Source organism: Melopsittacus undulatus, chromosome 9 (assembly GCF_012275295.1).
Source record: "Melopsittacus undulatus isolate bMelUnd1 chromosome 9, bMelUnd1.mat.Z, whole genome shotgun sequence".
Lineage (NCBI taxonomy): Eukaryota > Metazoa > Chordata > Aves > Psittaciformes > Psittaculidae > Melopsittacus > Melopsittacus undulatus.
Genome location: NC_047535.1, coordinates 6,991,657 through 7,015,232, shown reverse-complemented (window position 1 = coordinate 7,015,232; position 23,576 = coordinate 6,991,657). Strand labels below are relative to the sequence as shown.

Here is a 23,576-nt window from a genome sequence, read left to right as displayed (position 1 = left end):
ATTTGCTTAGTGTAATGACTCTGTACCTCTTCTGGGCTCTCATGAATCTCTTCAGTACTTTCAATGAATTGTGTTAAATACAATACTGTGTGTAATGTGCATCAAACTTACAACACAGGTAATTTTTAAGGCCAACATGTAAAACTCATGCTTTAGCAATTGCATGTTTAATGGAGAACACAAGCTCTTCCTGGCTACCTGCACAGCATCACTGCCAGAGTATTTTCACCTTCATTTTCCTTCTGACTGCCAACTCTTCATCAGTTTCATGCAACCCCCAGTAACCTTGTTTAACATTTTGGGGATATGGATCTTACACAAACTCTTGAAATATGGCACCACAGAAAGGCTGTGGAACAGCAGCAACACTGTAAAAGATTATCTCGTGGACCAGAAGCCACATTCAACCTCTGGGCTACTCAGCTCCGGAAAGCTGTCAAGCACAGCCAGCTTCCCCCATTTTTAGAAGAGTTTTTGCTTACTTTTCTATTGTAAAAGGGAAAGAAAATGCTAAATACTGAAAATTAGGAGCATTTTCTACCTGAAGCCTTTTGTGGATTTGGAATTCTTCCAACCAATTTTTAAAGGAAACACCATAGAAAAGCTCCAAATTTGAATGATACCAACAACACCTTGTTTTTCTATGTACCATTCTACAAAACAATTACCATACAATCTGTACTTTAACTGTTACTGCAGATTTCATGGCATCAGAATTTGAAGCTTAACCAGAAACTGGTACAGGCTTCTATGAGCTTATCTTTCCATTTTGTTATTGATATGCCACATGCCCTTTGCTAAATACTGTCACAGCCAAATATCAGAGAGCAGCCTATGTGAGTGACTGCCATGAAGCAGTTAAAAGAGGTACTGAGCTCTGCAGTCCTCAGCAGCGAAACTTCTGATGACACACTCAAGTAATAAGTAACTCAGCCTAAGGTCTATCCTCTTAACACATCCCAGGCAAAATGCCACTGTCGGAGTCTCTCCCTGCAAAGCCTCATAGAGAGAAAGTCTATTTACTGGCCTCAAATGCTATTCTGTTCTGCAAATAAGCAAAACCAGGAGCATTACTGTATGGAATAATCCTGTCTGAAGCAGAAAACCTGCCAGGAAGAGCCTGCTTTGTGGCACATCTTCGCCTCCTTTAAGCCATCATCTTAGATCACTATCCTGTGTAAAACTCCACAGCCCCATTGTCCATCTGCTGACCTCCCACCTTTAACCATGTCCAGTCTGGCAGGATCCAAGTGCTAAAACGCTGCAGTTTAGTCCATGCTGATGGTACCAAGCTGACCAAGTCTATTCCCAGGATTTGTGAAGCTCCAGGAAAAAAGATCACCCTATGCTCAAGGCAAGATCTTACGGCATTCATGTTTAAAATGCCAAAAGGAGATTCATTGTCCTATACTTTAAACATACGTGGTGCATACTGCAAAGCCCAGTAATTCTACAGTCTGGAATAACACCCTGTCTTCGTAAAAAACACTGTAAAAACCATTTTAATTAAAGTTGAACAACCCCAGGAAAAACAGGAAATGCATGCACCACTTTCAAGGCGGAAACAGCGAACTTCATACAGAGGGTGCCAGCCGCAGCACCGAAGCACAAGGTGTCGAAAGAGACTGCATTTATTCTTTGCTGTTCTTTTTCTGTGACAAATTACTGGAACTTCTGTAAAAAGGTATTGTAAAAACAAACCCGTTTTCCTGTGCTACTGAAGCTGCCACCGTGACTTGAAGCTCAGCGGCCACGGGCACTAACAGACAGGGCTAGGTACCGCAGCTTGGTTGTAGGAGACCAAGGCCTGCAGCAGCAGATCCCACTCCGAAATAACCATGAAGCTCTTACCTCCCACTGCTTAAGTCCTACCAGCTTCACTGTTATTTGAGGTACTTCAGCGAATCTATTCCATTTAATGGACATCCTTCCCCTGGGGGCAGGAGAGCTGCTTCCCACCAGCATCAGCCCATTGCAACGGCACCCAGCTGCCAGCACAGCAGTTGGAAAGCAGTTGAGCAAAGGGGGAGGGCCCAATGATTGTTGCTAACTTCCTTGATGATGATTTTAGCTACTCTGCTGTTGCTTTCATCTTGCCCTACCTCAGCTTCCACTGCTAAAAAACACATTCAGAAAGTACTGCAGGCAGAAAAAGATGGGATTAATATTATAGAAAGCAAAAGCCAATAGGAGACCACTGATTTAAAAGGCAGAAAGTGGCAAATCAAACCCTCTGTGATGCTTAGGATACAGGAAAAGTGAATTTTAACGTACCTCAGTGCTGCTGTGCAGTGCTTCACTAAACAAAGTGCTGCAGGAGACTTCCCAGACAGAAAGGCTTCATGTGTTTGTGCTTCTCCTACAGGTCACAAATCCTCCCTGTCTCCTAGTGCTTTCAAACACGTACAACTCTTACTATATACACTGAAGCGCTGTTGGTGGTACAGCACTGCCTAATAACTGTGCAAGGCGACAGAAATTACTCATACTAGGGTTTTTGTCGTCATTTCCCAGCAACTCTCAACCAAAAGAAGAAAATGACTATTCCTTTTTTGTCTGACAGAGAAAGACTGTCACAAACTTGAATTTAGACTTCACAAACAAGAATCTGTGCATGCTACTGATTTCAAGAGATTCCCTGACCGATCTCCAAATAACAAAGTGCATTCCAGACATGGGTGAATTCACACAAACTCCTATCAGTATCCCCTGCAGTTACACACTCCAACATCCCTTTTATTTTTAGGGGTTTTTACACAACTTTCTACACCATTTTTAAAGGGCTGTTGCCATGAGTAGCCTCAGATATGCTTTATTTCATGGGTCATCTTAGAAACAGTGCATTTCTGCAGGTCTGAAGTAAAACCTACTTGGAAAGAAGTTGCAGGCTCCCTCCCTCCTGACAGCCCAGACAGCAGCAGCAATCGACTCTTCCTGTCCAACTTCCTCTTTCAAGGTTTGTTATTTTTGCTTTTTAACTCTTACAGGTTCCCATCAGCCAGAATGTTCTCAGAAATCAGTGCTCCCAAGACGTTTCAGGCTTAATCACTTAAATATGCAGCAGAAGCCTTCAAAATGCATGCAATGCAAACACGGCACCCCAAGCAGAGAAGAAACCATGATTTGAATATTATGGCTTTTTAGTAAAATCACCAGAACCAGTATGAGCTTTGCAGTGCACGTTATTGTTGGAGCAGTTCTGTATGAACCGTTTCAGTCACTATTATGAAACTGCTGAAACCAAGAGTACATTTATTTAACAAAAGCAAGTATCTCAAAGCACTTCTGTTTTATCTTCTCACCTGTCCCAACCAGATCTCTTTTATCTCTGCGTGTGTGCGTGTATAACATATATATATACACATACATATACCTCTACAGTTCTTGCTTTAGAGATTACACATCTGAAGTGCAAGAATGAATTCCCGCACTCCTTCAGAGGCTGTGCAACGTGCTCCTTCACTTCTCACTAGTGGTTTGCACAGAGGTTTCTATGTAGACAGATTTTACACTGTACTGTGCAGCAGGGAACAGCATTGTCTTAAAGCTGCAGAGCAGCAGCTCTTGCTCGCATCTTGAAAGGCAGAGCCATAAAGAGGAACTGTGCATCAGAATGACTGATCTCACTAGAGCTGGTACCTCATTGTGAAGGTGATGCAATCTTCCAAAAATAAGTATCCAAATGTGCGTTGGAGCATCAGAGCACACAAACCCAGCTATGTGAGAGGAACCTCAGGCTGAGACATCAAGCGCTTATGTTGGAAAAGGTTAAAATCAAGTTATTTTGTGCAGATGAAACGTGTCTCCTTCCATATGTGTATGCTTCAGCCCACAGCCTTACTCCACTATAGACACAATACTTATTATGCCACATTTTGTTTCCTGTTTTCTATTGAGACACTCATCAGAATATGTAATTATGCATCTCAGAGGCCTTCCAATAGTATTCACCAACATATTAGCTTCACATCACCTAACTGCATAATACACACAGCCTATTGTGAGGTACAGTGAAGTGAGCTTGTCAGACATGATGAACTGAGGTGAGATTCAAGTAAAAAATCCAACCAAGCCAAACTCCTCAAACATATATTAATCTCCAGGGAACAACCTAAGGCAACAGCAGCCTGTGTGTGTGAAGTATTCAGCATTAATGCAGTTATTTCTGTAACCAATGCTGTTTCCAGGAAATTCGGCTGTGCTGAGCAGCGCTTGAGCTTCAGCAAATTAAATCCCAGGTTTTCAGGGATGGAAAAAAGGGAAAAATGTAAATATTGGCCATCATTAAAGGTCACAGCTTGGGTATCTTCTCCAGCAGTGCATGGGGATTTTGTGGCAAAAAGCAGAAATAAAAGGGAAACACAACACAGCCTTCAGCAGCCAGTCCTTTCTTACAGCTCCTGCCCTCATTTTATTAAGCACCTCTTGGGTTCTCTAAAAATGAGACCCATCCATCACTGCAAAGCCATAACTCATCCCAGAGAACAATCTATTCTCTATAATGAATGAAGCTTCATTCTGTGGGGAAAAGAGGCAAAACCATTGCACAGGAAAACTCATCTCAGGTGCACTTCAATTTTGGGGTGCTAAGAGTTCCCATGTGGCTATTCCCTATTACCCCACAGGGAAAAGGGGAAAAGTCAGGCAAAGAGATAAATACCATCCTATGGGAACATACTGAAACACACAATTCATCTCTGCTACCTATGCAGCCTTCACAGCTGCATAAATCACAAGAAGCACTTACTTTGCTCTTCTTGCTGCTGGACATTTTATTCCTGAGGTAGCTGAAGGTGCGACTGACTTTGGTTGCACCTTTACCAGCGGGGACACTGCTGCTCTCTTCAGATATGCTAAAATCAAAGAAGAAAGAGGTTGCTTTTATTATTCTTTTCATCCCAAAGTGTTTGTTAAATGGATAGATCCTTTTTTTAAGGGACAAATGAATTTATTATCCAACAAAGTGATGGGTTGTTTTATGCTTGCTTTATGCTTCTTTTTACCAAAGAAGGCAAAGTGAAGACAAAATGCCAGCCCAGTAGCTTGTCATGCATTTCAAGGAATCCTTTTATTTAAGCAATCTCCATTCTCAAACCATGCCACAGCACCCTCTGCTGCTCCTGTGGTCAAATAACCACCAACCAGCTCAGCATCAGCCTGTTACATGGCAAATACTGCAGATATAGAGTCTTGGCATTTAATCTTCAGTATTTTAGACATAAAGGGCTAGACGTGCACACATCCTTTAAAAAGAGAAATCCCCTTCTAGAGGACGACATGTAATAAGCCCTAAGAGGCAGTGAGTGTCTTTACCAGAAACCACACTGCAAAGCTTCCCCTGAGGAATGAGAATTACCAATACCAAGTAATAAACAGTTATTTGTATCAAAGGAGGCATTTCTGGGAAGCCAGATATTTTCTGCCTGTCTCTACATGCACAAGCTTATGACTTCATCCTCTATAAAAGAATAAGAAGTTATGGAGGAAAGCATCACTGAATTAAAGGACACACAGTCTGTCAATAGGAAGTACAATGCAAACCCAAAGCAGAACAACAGAAAGACAAATGAAATCAAGGAAAACAGCAGTGAGCAGAAGCAAAGAGCCTCCCAGCCACAAAACGAAGCCAAAGCTATCAGAGTGACACAGATACCAGACACCCAGCTCCTTCAGTGCCACAAATGTCCTTCCCCCAGGGAAGTGCTTTTAAAGCTGGCACCCACCAGAAAGACTATCTCTTCTCTACAGCTTGCAAGGATGAAAAGGAACAGACAAAAACATGATCTTTTTGGCCTTCATCATAGAAATGTAAATGGAATTGACTAAAAGGAGGAACAACTACTTTTAGTGTAAAATATAACTCAGGGTAGACTGATACTGTTTGATAACAGATAATCTGGTATGTTACTAGCTACGAATAAACACAGCGCCTTGTTAGACCTACAACAGACTTTCATATTCTATGATCTATAATATGCTTAAGCCTTTAAACACACAGGACTGGTTTTCACCAGCCTGACAACGTGAATTCAGCTGAAGTGCACTGGTGCCAGCAAGGCTTCTGGGTGTCTGAAGCAGAGCCCACTGCAGCAGTCCCACCAACACAGACGTGGTACCCCCAGAATACTGTACCTCTGAACCGAGGAAGCTGTGGGGCCGCCGAATGCCTGCGTACCTGGAAAAGATCAGAGGGGCAGGGGGGAGGATATGTTAGACTGCAATCTTATTCCACTGAGTTTAATAACAGAGTTTGTGTATTTGGATGGTTCAAGAGGAAGAGGAAATGTTTTCCAGAAGTGAGTGTTTAGAATAGATTTCATGTGCTCAGGATAAAGCCCAGCTCCCTGTATCCTTAGGTGCTCTCAAATTAGGTGCTGAGGTGAAAGCATGCTTTGTATTTTTACTGTTCTTTAGCTATTAAGCAAAGGATGGGCATCTGTTAAATGTGCTGGTAAATCAGGGTATGTGAATAAGAAACTGCCAATTCAATGACAATAGGTATAAACGAGAATCATTCTGCCACAATGCTTTAATTTACACACCACTAGAAAGAACCTACTATAAAACACATCCACGTTTCGCATATAAAACTTTTCTAGTTGATAAAATTATAGTACATTTTCCCTTCAAAATCCTGAAGCACTTCATAAAGAGCAAGGGAAACAAGGGAAGCCTTATTCCATTTTCCATGAAACATTACCAGCCTAGGGCTTAGTCACAAAACACTGTGCTTGAGGAAAGTCTGACTTTCAACATGAAGCTGAAGCCCTGCCAATGACACAAGTTCTCTTTATACGCATTGCTTGCACAATGCATTTGGAGCAGATTAGGTAGCTGACACCATTTACCAGAACCATCAAAGAATACTGAAAAACCAGGATGAACTGAAGCAAGGGCACTCTCCAGGTTAACTGGGCTTGTCAGGACTCCAAAATACCCTCATTGCAAGCCCTGTTTGCAACCCTATCTGAAGTTCAAGAAGCAGAATGACTGATGATCTTATTAGGCTTTGTAAGCAAAGCAATACTTTGGCTTCAAATTCTGCTAACATATTAAAGCTAAGGCTGAGTGCAAAAGGGCCACGTGATATCAGAGGCAGCGAGGGTCCTCTATCCAAAAGCAGTAAGTGCATTAGGAAAAACTCTGCATATAATATTATGCCTTATGATTCTGAAATACACATTTTGCTAACCACTGATTCAAGCATCAACACAGCCTGGGAAACATCACTTCTTTGCACTGAGACAACTAAAATACAAGCATACCCCATTACCTAATCCCTGCTTGGGGATCTCTGTTAGTATCTCTCCCTTGCAAAATCTTTCATCTACTTAATGATCTATGCCAAATACATCAAAGTTAGCAATACTGTAACATACATCAAATGAAGTCTAGTACTTGCTTTCCTGATTGTGCTGGGATTTTATAGAACATCCACTACCTAAGTGCCTAGTAAGATCACACGAACAACACACAGACTTCCAAATCCCTGGTTAATGCTCCAGTGACTCTGGTTCACATTTCAGTTCTAGTTCGCTTTTAACATGCAAACTTCCTTAGTCTTTCCTTTCTTTAATAGATTCATCAATTTGACTGGATTTAAATATCTCATACACCCTTCAGTGTCTTTGCAGTCAGTGTAAGAAATATGAACACTGAATCAAGAGCTATAATAACTTGATATTTGTGACTTTGTCAGCACCTTAACAAAGTACATTACATGTGAACTTCAATTATGTACTATTTATCTTCTACTGCAATAATGTGTTATCTTTAAAATGGGGGATTCTTGATTCAAGCAAAATAGATTCAGACAAAAATCAAGGCAAAAGCCTGTTTATGATCTCATGTTTTGGCTTACAGTATAACATCGTATGATCAACACTGCTGCAAGCCGTAAACCCCATGAAGATAAGCACAGGAAACAACACATTTTCCCACCTTCAGGTTTTTTTTTTTACAGAAGAGGGGAATGAAGCACAATTTTTGTGCTTTTCTTATCATGACCAGGTTCAAACCTAAAATACTAAAACTGACTTCATAACCCACACAAATAGTTTTTGTTGGAGGGACAAGACTGCTTTCTGTGTGCAATGAAAATGGGCTTGCAGTCACATATTCATGGTATTATCTGAGCACCTTTTAAGCATCACCCACCACAATTATTTTATATGGTAGCTGGACCTGAAATGATTAATCAAGGTCCATTATGCAGAAAACAGCAACTGGATCAGGATGCTGCAGACCAAAGAAACCAGCTCACAACCCATTAATGCTGACAGCAATTAAACATTTGTGAGTCAAGAAATTCAAAGGCTTCACAATAGTTTTCTAAATGCACAAACTGGCTTGTTCAGCCACCTGAAATCTACAGCTTAAATATACCATGATATCGAAGAAACTCAACTAATGCTCTAGTGAATAACAGACATGGAGAGGCTGAGGAGCGGAAACTGAAATCCAAGTGCAATCTCAATGCTAATGCACACATCCACCCTCTCATGAGAAATGAACCCAGAACATGTGAAAAAATAAACAAACTGGTCTGGGATTACTACATGAAAAATGCCCATTGCCAAAGCAGTCTTATGAATAGCTGTGGCTAAACCCAGCTTTTTATAAAGTCACCACAGTACCCTCAAATATGAGGGAATAAAACACATATAAAGAAAGCAGCATTTTTGTTTGAGACAATATCTGGCATTATTTTAAATGCTCATTGTTAAGAGCAGCACTGGTTGAGGGAAAGAGGATAAATACTGGCCAACAGAAACACCCCTAAAACTTCTATACCCTGACCTGACTGGTAGGAAGTATTCAACTGGTTGGATGCTTAAACCAAACAAAAATAAATTCAACCCCAAAACCCCAACCCCCCCAAAACAAGCAAAAACCCATGAAGAAAAGCAAATCCACCAAAAAGTTTAGCCAAGAGTACTTTCAACTATGGGAGCAGGACACCAATGCACAGCTGTGTGTTTGCAATTCACTTTGTGAGGACCATGAACTGAGCGCTTTGTTGAAGACAGAAGAGAAGGACAGAGCAAAGGGGAAAGGAGGGAGAAGCTGAAATATGGAAATGGGTTGTATCACACCTGGGAAGAGCACAGGACTTTCTTGTAGAAAGGGACCAATAGTGAAACAGTGGGAATGGAAAGAAGGAGAATTTGGATATCTATGGAGCACAGGTATCTAAGTGGATGGGGTGTAGAATTCTTAAATTCAGGAAGCAACCAAAATCTGTTGGACTGGAAAGCAATTTCCCCCATCCCAGTATGGGCAGAAGGGATGTGGGATAGTTTCCTTGCAAACCTTTGATATGAACCAACCAATGCTGCTACTCTGAATTTTATTTAAGTAGAGAATTATTTGTTCTGGTTTCCTTCAACAGTCTAAACACACTTCAAAATTGGGAAACTTTTTCTATTACCATTGATAAGACTGTTTAAAAAACCCATGAAGAGTCTAAATGACTTGAATTCAATCGTTTGCATTAGGTGGGCTCCTTTTAGCAATGGAGTTTACAGGAGGCAAAAAAACTCCACCATGTAACACTTGCCTGTTTCCCAACAAAACCAGTATCAGGACACAGACACAAGCACCTGGATGATACAAGGTGCTGGGCTGCAATGTCTGCTTTTGCTCAGGAGTAAGAGTTGCAACCAAGACTTCTAGAATTTAATATCAGGGCTTCTCTCTTCCCTTCCTTCCACTGAGCATTGTACTCGTTCTTACCTATGGAGGGGCAAGGATCTACCTCTTCTGTTAACTCCATGCACTGCAACAATCTCAAGTATTTTGGTTTTAATAAAAAGATAATGGTCAGAGTGGCAAACAATGGTATCTGACACATGGATACAGACCAAAACTAACCAGATGAGACGTGGCGGTGCTGATGTACAAGACTTTGGATTGCAATCCTTTTATTCTGCTGTTAGTTAGCATTCAGACACAGGACTAAGATAATGCTGTTAGACAACATGCAGTGAAAAGGTTCATTCAAAGTTTGCAAGGTGAAACTTCAAGGTCTCAAGCAGGAAACCAGATTTCTCTTCGTTTCCACCCATAATGGTTGCAATGCACAGAAAACCGTTACTTACTATCCACCTCCTCCTCCTCATCACTGGAAGAAGAGCCAATAGAAAAGAGAGTTTTAGACTTAGGAATGAGTGGAGAGATGCTGAAGGAGAAGGAAATTCGTCTCGATGGTCGAGTCCGGCCCTGGGCTGAGAAGTGGGTTAACAGCAGACATTAGAGCATGCTTGAAAATGCATTTAATAACATAAAGGAGAGGAAAGCGGCCAAAGCAAACTAAAACCAAAGCAAAGGAAATGTCTGCAAAGCAGCTGGCTTCAGAAAAGGCACAAGAAACAAAGAACTGAGAACGTGCAAATTCCAAAGGATGCAGGTTTCAGAGGATGCAGGTCTCACTGCATGAGTAACTCCAGGTTCAAGCTTTCCTTATTTTTGCTGGTGTCTTTTTATAGGCCCTTTTAATGGAGATTTAAATTTGAACAGTTATTTTCCCTAACAGAATACCAACAACATAGTGGATCTCTGGACAAAGGGCATCTGCTTCCCTGAAATAACTGCCAGGGAATTAACTAGAACAACTCAAGGTTACTGGGTACCCATCACTCACATGGTACATCAGTGTGTCCTCAGGAAAGATGGATGGGACAGGGCTGGGGAAATGCTGCCCCAGGGACAGGTCAGACCTAAGGGTTCTACATTAAGCAACTACATCAAACACCTTCAGCACATATATTCAGGCACTTTTAAGTCATTCCATGGCATGGATAAATCAATTCACTTGCACAACAGGGTGTAAAGGATAAAGACCTTATCAGTATTAAAGTTACAAGAGAAGAAAATAGAAATGATTACTCTCTTTGAGCAAAACATATAATATTCAGTCACATATAAAGAGAATTTTTTGTATTGCTGGTATCATAACCCCAAACTGAATTCAGGATATAATATAAAAATACTATTCAAGGATATTCAGTGCACTTCAAGCAAGGCAAAGCAAACTCCCCTGAAATTTTCCTTCAGCCATAAGTCACAAATGCCAAGAGGCGATTTGACTACAATTATATGCACACTTTTCCAATGTAAGCAGAACAACCCTAGAGGGACCCAATGAAACTGAACAATTCAAAGCAAGAGTGGTGCATTAGTTTTGTTTAGACTGCCTTTCAAAGGAGCAGTTTTAGTGTCCCAGACCTGAAGAACATGATCAGGCCAACACTGCTTTCTTTCTTCTGTAGTCTACTGTCTATTTAGACTAAAAGTCAAGATGAACAATAATACTTTACTGTAAATAGAACCACCTCCTCCAGCACAGTTCAACTCAACTTCCATTTCAGTGGTTTTATTTATAGCAGTTCCTGGCTTTATAACAATGCTCCACACTGGAAATTTGCTATTCCAAAGCTGAAAGCAGTCTTCCGAGCACTCCAGCCAACAGCTCTTGTGACCTCTCTCTATAAAATGCTGAAGGATTAACAGTTGTGAATGGCCACAGCAGCTCTTGGAACATCTGAGACATCAGATGGAGTGCAGGCTAGAAACTTGGTCTTGGAAGCAGCTCCTGCCTCAGTTCACATGACAATAAACAGGGAAAACAAGAGAAAGCCCTCCCTGTGTTTGTTAATTTGGGTTTAGTTTCTGAAGCTTTGTGCAGAACGTGCTGCTTTCTTCCCATTCAGACACATTTGGTTTTGAACACCTACCACAAAATTATGCAAGTCTTCCTAGAATTCACCTCCATAAAATCAAGGATTTATTCTTGCATATCTCTCAAGTATTCTGTGGTGATAATATCAATGTCAAACCTAGATGATACAAGGGAATTTATACAGGACCTTCTTGTAAAAGGCACTAAGCTGCTTCACATGTATTATGGTCACATCTCAAGTAACTTTACTCCTCTTTGAAAGCAACTGAGGAAGAATCAAGTGATTTACTGATGTTTCAAATTCAGGCAATTGTCAGAGCTGGAAATAGAGTCCATGGCCTGTGAAAAGAGTCTCAGATTTGGGAAGAGCAATCTTTTTGGTTGCTCACATCAACCGCCCAAAATCCATTACTTTTCAGAAACAACATTCCTATAAAACTGAGGCCCTTCTGCGGAGTCACAAATTAACAACTGAGACAATAAACCTCACAGAAGCATTAGTAACTTTTAACTTCAGTGTCCGAAACTCAGACACATCTGCCTCAAAGCAACAGACTAAACCTGGTATTTCTTTCACAGCCCCTCTGGAATCTTACTGCATCTGTTCCTTCCCTCTCTTCATGACCATCGTGCCTAGGCCATCTATAGAAGATGGGGTCATCAAACCTGTCTACCACCAGCTCAGGCCTTGTTGGCATTTTAACATGAGTCAAAGAACAGAGAAGTGGACAGATGGAAGGTCATCCAATTCCAAAAGGGAGCTACAAATCCTCCCCTGTCATAAGCCTTGCCACAGAACTGAAGGGAAGTCTCAAGGGAGAGGGAGATGAACCTCAGCCACCAAGCTCTCTCAGCCACCAACAGCCCATTTGCTGGGAGATAGCCAAGTTATTCATAGTGTTTGGTTACCAACAGCAATAAATTGGTTGCTTAATAGAAGTAATAATGAATGTCTTCAGCTCAGTGAGGAAAGCCACTGCACAGAGCAGGAGCCGGCCTTTCCATGGGACAGATCTGCCTGTGCTTTGGTTACCGTTGCTGAGGAGCCCATCCGTCAGGCCACGTGCTTATTAATCACAGAACGATGGCAAAGGATGATAAAACATCTCCTACAAAGCATAATCTCTGTGAGCTTCCTCCTGAATGAATAAAACGCCCTTCTTAACAGCACCTTTCCCTTGTTCAGCTTTGCAAGGAAGAAGTATGTTAATAAAGAGGAAAAAATCAGAGACTATCCCTGATTGACAAGAGTGATCTAAAATGTCAATACCGTTTCTGGCTGGCAATTAACATAATGAACGCATGTGTAACATGGCCTTTCTAAGCACATCCAGCTGCAAGCTTCTGAATGACTTTTTCAGCTGCAAGGATCCATTCAGTGATGTTGCTGAATTCACTGCAATGAGTGAATTCTTGTGATTGCCTCAATTAAGCTAAACTGGAAAATTTCACCTCGTCACCATTTATTATTTTCTTCAGGAATGAGATTCAATAAATCACACCCAACTGCTCCCAAACATTTAACTCTAAATAAACAGCAACAAAGCCCCCCAAGGACAACAAGGAGTTGCAAGTTTCCATGTTATCAACGTTCAGAAGAACCTAAATTGAGTGAATTCTGCATTCCCACCCCCAAGTCCATGCAGCAGTGAAACATTTCACATAATATAGGAAAGCAAGAGCAGGTACTAGCAAATTCTGCCTTGGGAAGGTAGCAAGATACACTTAATAATACAGATGAGAGAATGGACAAGGAAAAACTGTGTTACTCACTGTCCAGCACTGGTTTACTAATTGACATTAGAGACATAGATTTGGTCAGTGGAGATGAAACAGCAGAAGAGCGGAAATTAAATCCTTGTGGAGGTGATGTTTGGTGCATCTGCAGAACAGAAAATAACCACACTGAGCAAATATGTGAAGAACAGCTTCAGATCAGTGCTCACATTTACTGAAATTCTCGCCTTCAAACAGAGGAAAATGCCAGTGATGCCATTTAATAGGTGAGAAATGCAAGGACCATGAAAAATATGAACAGTGTCACACAGGTAAAATGCAACATTTTAAGTGTAAGATAACTATTTATGCAAGGAATGGTGAGACTCTGGCTGCCTGATCTTCTTGCAAGGTATTACAAGACAGATATTGTTAACTGTCCGATGGCTACTTGAATTACTGCTGTGATTCCAGTGCCTCAGTATAACTAGATGGTAGTAACAAATCTGATGCTTAGCTGTGTGCTCTCCAAAAATGCCATTCCTCAAAGCAAAAGAAGACATGAGAGTCATGACATGATAGCTCTGCAGGCCAGATCTTGTAGGACCTGTTCACTGCCTTGATGTATAGCAGTGATTTTATGAGGTAAACAGACTGGCTGGCTAATGATTCTGGCATGAACCCAGAAAATACTATGGCTGAAACTTCAAACTCAGAAATCCAGGGTATTTATAGTATTTAAGACTGTAATTGTTTCATTAATATAAAAAGCAGAGACTCTCATGGCATTGCGGCACACCAACAGCTATCACAGACTTCCACCCCAGAAAGAACACTCTTAATATTCCTAATATGCAATTAAAATTCTGCTTAGCTGTTGTTTATTTTAATGGACCTTTTGATTTTGGTTATGACTCTGAAAGGAAAAAAAAAGGATCTTTATTCTCCTCCTACACTATGAAACTAAACCTGAAAACTTCAGCAGACAAATTACTACTCAGTACTTTGTGTGCATTTCAGGACTGCAAAAGGGAGTGTAAGCATTCACTGCTGTAGCCTTACAACACCTCTGATGGATGGTATCCCTACATCTGTGCTAAAATGTGCATAACTCTTCCACGATTATTCATGCAATCAGTGGAAGAAAACCCTCAGACTTTGCGCATCAACCATGTTGTCCCAGAGAACCAAGCAGCAAGTTTAACACAGTGGAAATTCTTACATGTTAGAGATGGAAGATTTTAATATCATACATATATAAAGGGTGGAAGCCTTCACATGGGAAAACCTGAGGTAGTTTTATCTAGACATCCACCAATAGCTGGGCAGCCTTACCTGGTGATCGTACTCTCTCATTTCTCCTTGCTCGAGTTCTTCAGTGAGCAAGACCAAGGACCCACACTGGTTGCTGGCAAGTGGACTCCGTCTGAGGTCTTTGGAGCTCAGAGAAGCTGCCTCCAGGTTCGTAGAGGGCTTCTTGTTCTCACCAGAGTCTCCAGCAAGGCCTTCTAGGCTGTAACTGAAGAGAAAGCATGGTGGTTAGATGCTGACAAACTCTTAGGGACCAGTGTCTTTCAGCACATAGCACCTTCAAGTATAGAACACAAGGCAGTCACTAAACTGTGCAGGGAAATACTGATTTTATTCCTCAGCATGTTACTGTTTTAATGACCAAGTGAAGACAGCAGTGGAGGGGTTCCTGTTTTTCAGACCAAACAGCAACATCTTTGTACCTCTAAGACGCAATAGTTGCTTGAACAACTGTTCATACTCCTGGTCAACTGCCCTTCTTACTGGGTTTTTTCTCCTCCTGGAGTGGAGCACAGGAAAATCTAGAAACACCTTAAGATTTCTGTAGCTCCACATATTCTCTTCACTAGCTTTTACTAGGCTCTCCCTTGAAATAAAGCCACTCAAATTAAACTACCTTGTATTAGCATGGTGCTGCCTGTCCTGGACCAGCACCCAATGTTCACCTCTGCAGACCCATCCTCTGAATTGGTTTAGCGCTTGCCACTGCACAAAGCTTTGGCACTGATAATGTCTTTCTTTCTGGCAAAGCTGGTTTCTTTCTGTTGATAGACAAGCAACCTCAAAGAAAGAGGTTAATATGTTCTCTTCTCACCTACACAAAACACCCCCTCTTTCACACGTGACTATTTCAATTTGATATATCTTCTTGACATTATCTTTGCTTCCAGCCCTCCTGCTCCTTATCCCAAAGCACTAATAAGCCCAATCCAATGCCAGTCTGGGTTAAAGAGCAAGAGTTACAGGTACACCTCCTGGTACACTAGCACAGCTCCACGACTAATGTTTGATTTGATGCTCTCAAAGTCCTGCTTGTCTGAAGCAAGACCTATCCTGGATATGTATCTCAACCTGAGGCTAACCATGACATCTCCGTGGCCAACAACCTGGCATTTAAACAAATGAAAGGAAAAAAACCACTATAAACTGTGCAGATTATTTAAACAACCAAAAGAGCTTTAACTTCAGGTAGACTTGCACAGTGGTGATTAATGTTCTGCATCCCTTTAGAAGCATTAAGTGGCTGATCACCAACGCAAAAACAGGAATAAACCTTGAATAAGAAGACTCAGTGATTTTTTAATGGTAATTAGAGAGCAAGAAAACAAGCTGAGGCATTTACACTTTAATCTGCTAGAACATATTAAATTGTAAAGAAGATTTTGACTCAACAATGTATAGCAATAGCAGGCATTATAAGTTTATTCTAAAACACCTGCAGAGAGAAGTCAGTCCCATTTCTACTTATTATTTATGGCAGAAGAGTATTATTTTCCTTGCAACCCAGGATGTTAACAGCGATGTCACACAGTACAGAAAAACCATCATGTAGTTTGTTGTGACACAAACAGCTTGAAACTGCAAATATCAGCCATTAAAACAGTTGACAGTGGGTGATCCTGATGTGTAGCTTGTATATACAGACAAACATAATCAAATATGCAACAGGGACAGATTAATTTCTTAATATCTAGTCTTCAGAAAAAGACTTCAATAACAGCTCTACCCACAACCAGCAAGAATTGCCAGAGGAAAGCTATAAAGCTATGAAATCAGGGATGCTGGCTTCCAGGCAGCATCAGGTAAAGATTTGACTGCAAGCACCAATCTCAGCTCATGGACTTTCTATAGAAGGTTCAAGCTTTAAGTGCCTGGGAAATTGTCATCTGTGGCTGCTAGATTGGGTTTTCACTGCAAGTTTTACATGATGAGGCCCTTTGAAGAAAAATAATAGATCTTTCCATTTACAAAGAGCATGTCTGTATGAACTCAAATCCTTTATGAGATCCATCCAGAATAAAGTGGCACTGAATCACATTAGCTCTTGTTTTGATTCTTTGGCTGTCACCATTATCATTATGATCACTGCTGTGGAAAAAACACGCCTTAAAATCATCATGGAATAGAGCAGCTCAAACCAACAATGCAGCTTCTTTAATGCCCGAGGCCAACAAAAAGCAGCCACCACCTTCACCTGCACCCCAGTTCCAAAGACCCATTCCCAGGTCTAAGTGCCGGAAAAGCAGACGAAGCAAACAAACACGTGCATGCTTCAGCCAGAGCAGCAGTGGAAAAGGTGACGCACAGAAAGCTGACGACAGGCTGTTTGCAGTGCTCCTTTGCTGCTGCTGCACATTGATTTATACTGTACCTTCTACAAGTAAAGTCAGGACCCATGGCAATGAACTGTACGCCAGAGGGACACCAGCTCAAACTAGGAACATCAAAAGAGGCAAAGAAAGGAAAAGGGCTGTGATTATTGGATTGTTATGGAATAGGGGAATGTTAAACGACTCTCACTCTTGCATATCTTAAAAAAACCCAAACTCATAAATAATGCAGAAACTATGGCATATTTCTGGCTGCCACAACACCCCAGTGTGCCCCAAGTGACCAAGGTGACCACCAAATGGGTAGCAGGCCAGCCCATGCTTCCCCCAAACCGATCCCCTTAGTGAGCATACAACCTATCGGAGAAACTGCTCCTTGTAGGGAGAGAAGTTCTGGGGGAAAACAAGGCTGAAAGGCACCCAAACCAATTTTGCATAAGTAATCACATGCATCCGTTGTGTTAGTAATGATTAGCATTCTTCTGGGACCTGTCATCCCCAGATCAGAGAAAGAATCCTTCACATAGATTTAATCAAGTCCCCTCCATACAAGTATTAATAACCTGAGGCTACACTAGGGAAAAAAGGAGAGAGCTACATTCTTAAGTGCTACATAGCAAATACATGAAAGAAGAAAAAAAAAACAGGCTTGTCTTCCTGCTAGCTTGGGATTAAATCAAGTCCTCCAATAGTACTTTGCCTATAAAACCTTCCCGCTCCCATACCCCAAGAGAATCCCAAGTTGCATCTTGAAAGATATCAGAAATGCAAATATAGGATGCAAATAGTTTGGTGGTTAATTTAAATACTGCTTTTGTTATTTTTTTTTCTCTTTGCCAGCTTGTGGCCCAATTGCAGGTTTTGCAGACATGGAGAAATCAATCTTCTTGTCAGCTATCACATATAAAGGATCCCTAAATCCTGGAAAAGCTGTCCAGGAAACATATGTTGTCTGAAGGGAATTTTGCATCAACACATATATACCAGAGCAGTACTGCACAAATCCTGCTCCCAGCCCCTGGCCTGCAATCCACATGGCCAGGAGCCTATGAAAAGGGCAGAACAAGTATAAGCACCCCATGGCCAGGACTTGTGAATGCCCGAAGCCTCAGAGGACACAGAGGAAGGTTTAAAGCCACTGACTGCATCACCTCATACCAAGTCCTCATACAGTTTCCACGCAAAGTCCAACACTGGAAACATTCAGGAAGGGTGTGACAGGTTGTTTTCAACAGTGGGATTCAGGTAATTGCTACCTGCTTTGTTAAGGATGTTAACTGGGAGAGGATGCACCTGAAGTACCTGTGCTTTGCATCCCAAAGCTCCAGGTGTGCTCCAACAGTAGCTCTCAGCATAGTACCACAAGCCTCCTTGATGAAGACATACCTTCTTCCCATGACATGCCAGTATTTCCAAGTACTTCCCCATCATCATCCAACTAAACCATCAACCAGGGCATGCAAAACCCCTTTACAAGAGATCACTTGTGGAGGGGGGGGGATGAGCTATTATATACATCAGCTTTGTTGGAGAGCATAAACTTGGAATGACTTTCAGGCTGTTACTCTGCAACTGGGGTTAAAGAGGATTATACCAAAAGAGTTAGGAGGCCAGAAAAGTTAAAAGAATGCTTATGGAAGAATTACCACACATTTCAGATATCATGAGGCATTTTAGGTTGCCTGTATAAGACTGTAAGCTCAGCGTTTCAAGATATGATGACTCTGAGTACTAACACAGCTCCTACAGAGGAGCCTGAAGAGACAACGGGTAAAAAGATGTTCATTTGCATGAGGTGAGAAGAAGAGCACTTCCTCCAGAGCACGGAGTGATGCAAATAAAGTGGCTTCATAGAAGTAAAAAAAGATGCTATTGCTTGTGTTTTAAACAGTCTTTTTTTAAGAGCCCTTTCCTGAACTGTACAGCACTGCTCATATGGCTTCATTTATGCTGATGCATGGTAAGACACAGTGATTTCTTTGGTAATAATATAATGGTAACAACTTTTCCATATGTGGAAATATGGTAGTTTGTTTATACACGCACATAACCCCATCCATTTCACGGGAAGTGAAATCCTGACTTAACACGCTCCAGGAGCAGAGGTAGGAGATGGGGGAGACGAGAAGAGGTTGAGCCACTAAAGGGAAGAGGTTAAACTTCTCTTTTTTTAGCCTAAAAATGTGTAAGTGTAGATGGCTCATGTGTCTGCTATGTCAAAATTAAATGTCCTATTGTATATGTTAATAGACACCACAAAGGTTAAGTGAGTGAACCTGCATGTCTGTGTGATGGACGAGAACCTAAAAGTGTGCTGTGCAGAAGAAAAACACAAATGGAAGTAAATGTGAAAGATGGTTATGAAAAAAAAAAACCCTAAACTCCCCCAAACCAGCAAAAGAGTAAAATTAAGGCCGTTTAATTCAAGCAGCTTCAGATCTGCAGAGTATTCTCCAACTCTGAGATCGTGCCTGATGCATCCCCTCCCAAGGTAACCCCCCTGCAAGTCTTGGCAGGAATCTCTGATGTGCTTTAAATCTGAATTACAGCCACGTAATACTTGTAAGTAATGGATCATTTTAACACAACTCCAAATCTTACACATGGCAAAGGCCAACAAAACAATGTCTAAGATTTCTCCACATTATTAACGTAGCATATCCTGAGGAAAATGGCTTGAGCATTTGCTCTGTGGGTCAGAAAAGCTGCCCTGGGTCAGACTGGAGAGGGAAAGCAACCAAGCGGGATGCACAGCTCTAATGCCAATGCTTCCAGGGGTACTACTAGAGGTTTACTAACCAGGCAGTATGGAGTTAGTAGACACTCATACACAAAACAGTTAGTCACGTTAATCGGCTTTGTACCTTCTCCTATGAATGGGAGGCTTCTTTATACCATCCCCCAGAACTCGCATTGAACTGAAAATGAATCACGGAGAGTGGTCAGCAGCTTGAATGGAAAAGAACACACGGCAGCTGAAGGAATAATACCCCCAAAACATGAACAGCAGAGGGAATGGATGCACAGGGAAAACAAAATCAGACACTAAAGGGAATAATGACTTTTTCTTTTCTTCCTCTCTCTTTTACAAGCAAATCTAGGGTTTGGTTGGGGCTTTTTTTGTACAGAAAGGAGGTTTCACAGGTATCAACCCTATCGCAACTTCACTGCTGCCAAAGCCAAGTCGGTTTGAAGTTGAGATAAGGACAAGTATTTGACAGAAGCTGCTCACAACCATGCTTAACACCAGTTCTAGTTCTGCAGAGCTTAATCCATCAGTTAGAAATGGCAGCATCTGTTTCCTCAGAACCAACCACAAAAACACTGCATCACTGTTGAAAGACAGGCATTGCAAATCCGCTGTGAATGTCAGGAATCAACTGAAGGATGAACATCCTTTTGTGGCAGTCCTGTTACATTTCTTTGCATCTCCAATAGCAAAATGTAGACATGAGGATTATCTGTGAAGTGCATTTGAAGAGAAGGGGGAAGCGGAGGGGAACTGAGCGTGTTTTGTCATTTCAAGATTATTACATTTTTCCTGATCTTTTCTGTGAACATTTATGCTCATCCCTCTTACAAACATAAAACACGTAACAATGGAAAAGACCAAATCCTATAAAAGACTGACTTTCTTTTTCCACACGTCCTTTGAGTTCTGTATCAGCAGCTCTACTTAAGCTTGACTTAGCTAGCTTGGCCAAAGGGGAAAGACTATTATTGGTGTGGATAGGGGCTGGACCAAGTCTTTGCTAGGGCAGGAGGCACCTCTTAGAGCTGCCACCCCATCTTTTTCCTGGCTGTGAAGCCCAGTTCTAAACCTTGGAATGGATTTGGTGGTAATTACACTTTAGTTAATTTTCTACTCATTCAGGGAGTACAACCTGCTCACTCAGGGTGCAAAGAATTTGCCACAGGTGCCCAGAGGATGAGAGGGGGTATGGACAAAAGGTGGCAGGTGGTGGGAGCAGCACAGTCCTGTCCATCAGCAGGACAAATCTTCGCTAAGCCTTGTGCTCCATGTTGTTTCACTTCAAAGGTTCCTTAAAGTCAAGTTACAATAACGGGATTTCTCCTTTAAACGGAAAACTATCTACAGCATGTGAAATAAATGACAAAAAACCACCCCAAATCTAACTGATTTGTATGAAAGTCACTTATTTGGGCTTCAGTTCCTCACTATTTGTTGTTGCTCGCTAAGCAACCAGAATCATATCACAACAGCCACGTATGAAAAGAACAAACCCACCCCCCCCAACCAATCCAAATTCTTTTGTAACAGAAACAAAAGCAAACAGGAACCAAATCAGCACCAGAGACCCACCCAGCTTTTCGTTTTGAATTAACCTGTGACAACCATCCTTATGTAGCAGCAGCTGCATCTAAGAGCATACGAGAACAATTACTCTTCCTTTAACTCCGATCTTCTTACATTTACAATGAATGGATCTTCCCATATTGGGAACAGCCTCCAAAGTCTGACACAGGAGAATTTAACCCAGCTGTTAACTGTTAGCAGTAATTGCCAGCTATGCAGTTTATTATCCTCAGAAATCTGTATAAAACAGGTCCCATACTTAAATCTCTCCAAATGAGTTTATGAGCTTATGGACTCATCCTATCACAAAACCTGCATGTATACCTTCTGCTGACTCTTTGGTAGCTTTAAAAAGTACTTTATGTGTTTAAATATTACCTGGGGACTAGGAATGAAGCCAAAAAAAGGTGGCAGTGGTAAACAACAATAATAATAATAGTGATAATAAAACTTTCACCCTATGTTACTTAGAGGGTCCTGAATGTTTCTCACCATTGGCTTTAAAATCTGAAGGGTCTATGATATTCCTTTAGTGATACCCACAGCTCCTAACATGCGAGGGATGCACATGTCTGATGGGAGGCTACTGCCTTGCATAGGATTTTCCAAATGGGTCACTAACAATTTATTAGGAACCCATTGCAAATGGCCAGTTTTAACTCAATAGCATCACCAAATGCAACAGCTCCATTTATCTTAGAAGCAGAGCCACGGCTATAAAGACAGCAGCAGGCAGTGTGGATAGCGGCACTGCGCTGCACATCTCAGCTTGCAGCCTCTGTAAGCTGCAAGTCTACACCAGAGGATATAGCACCCTGACCCTGCTGAAACTGTCCATTCCTGCTCTAAAAGCACTGCAATTCAGTAAAACCACTGGCCAAACCTCCACTGGTTTCTGAACAAGCAGGATTTAACCTCAAATGTCCATCAGCCCAAATGTTGAATGGTGAAAAGTATGGCAGGGAACCTTTATACCAACTACTCTACTGGTGTGTATCTCCCTTTGCTTCCTCTTTTTCCCTGCTTAGATGGCACCTTTTCTCCCCACGGTCACTTTTCCCCACACAAGTCAGTGTTATCTACATGCTGAAGTGGATCTTGCACCTTTCCTTCATACCTTCTGAAAGAACAAATGGAAGAACTTCCCTTCTGAATCTTCCTGAGCACCACTGAGGACAACAGTGATGGGTTAGGTGACGGTTACTGTTCAAGAGACTCTAAGGCGAATCAGTTCTGTGAAACAGGGACCACCCATCTCACCACTATGAGAAGGCTCCACACCTCATTTATACAACACTGGTGCCTGTGCTATCTCTTAATACAATCAGAGCAATCAGGGTTGTGTTTATTTTGTGATCAATGAGATTTAACACTCCAATAATTCCTTTAACAAAGCCCTTCCTAAAGAAAGGGGTAGTGACAGTTCAAATGGAAGACTTGTCCCAGGGTAACTCCATTTTATCTGGAAAGCTCAAGCATACTGTAGGCATTAAGTACTTTAATCCTGAAAGTTAATTTAAAGAAAACAAACAGACATAGGTTAGGAGACTGCCTTCACCCCTTTGAGTGATAAAGAAATAATCAGAAGTGACATCCTCAGTTTTCTGTTTTATCTGTTTTTATCTGTTTTTTTCTGAGTCTAAAGCTTTGATAAATATCTATGAGTGGGTGCAAAGTAAACCAAAGCAGCCTTCACTCACCTCCTCTGGTTTATTTCTGCTTCATTGGTGGCGTTCTTCCCTGGCCCCCAGCTGTGTCGACGGAAAGGTGACAGTGGCCGCATGGAGTTTCTTAAGACAGAGGAATGAGTGGGCACATCTGTGATACTGTCCAGCTCCTCTTCCTTCTCTCCTCCCTCTGTGGACACCATGTTAGTGCAGCTGCCATCCAGGCTGTGCCTGTCCTTGGGCTGGACAAAGTTCCCCATCGGTGGGAAAGGAAGGGATGTGTCGCTGCCCAGGGATGAGTTCCTCTCCAGGGACATGGTGTCATCCGCAGAGGAACTGGAGCTAGTGACATCGCATGCAGAGTGCTCCTCTTCAGGCTGCTGTGGAAGAGAAAAAGTAAAGTAGAACCATAGACTGGTTTATGTTGGAAGGGACCTCAACATCATCTATTCTAATCCTCTTGCCATGGGCCTGGACCTGACTCATTAGATCAGGTTGCTCAAAGCCCTGTCCAACCCAACCTTGAATAGTTCCAATAAAGTGAGCACATTTAA

At 41.7% G+C, this 23,576-nt stretch overlaps 1 protein-coding gene across 1 annotated transcript in view; it reads right to left on the bottom strand.

Annotated features, from left to right (window-relative positions):
- Positions 1-23,576, bottom strand: part of AKAP13 (A-kinase anchoring protein 13) — a 73,273-nt gene that overhangs the window by 29,671 nt on the left and 20,026 nt on the right. The window contains exons 4-9 of the mRNA XM_031048621.2: positions 23,056-23,399; positions 14,732-14,915; positions 13,454-13,562; positions 10,101-10,226; positions 6,133-6,175; positions 4,748-4,853 (exon numbers count right to left, since the gene is read on the bottom strand). Coding sequence (XP_030904481.2) covers positions 4,748-4,853; positions 6,133-6,175; positions 10,101-10,226; positions 13,454-13,562; positions 14,732-14,915; positions 23,056-23,399 — 912 coding nt within the window. The remainder of the gene's footprint in view (positions 1-4,747; positions 4,854-6,132; positions 6,176-10,100; positions 10,227-13,453; positions 13,563-14,731; positions 14,916-23,055; positions 23,400-23,576) is intronic.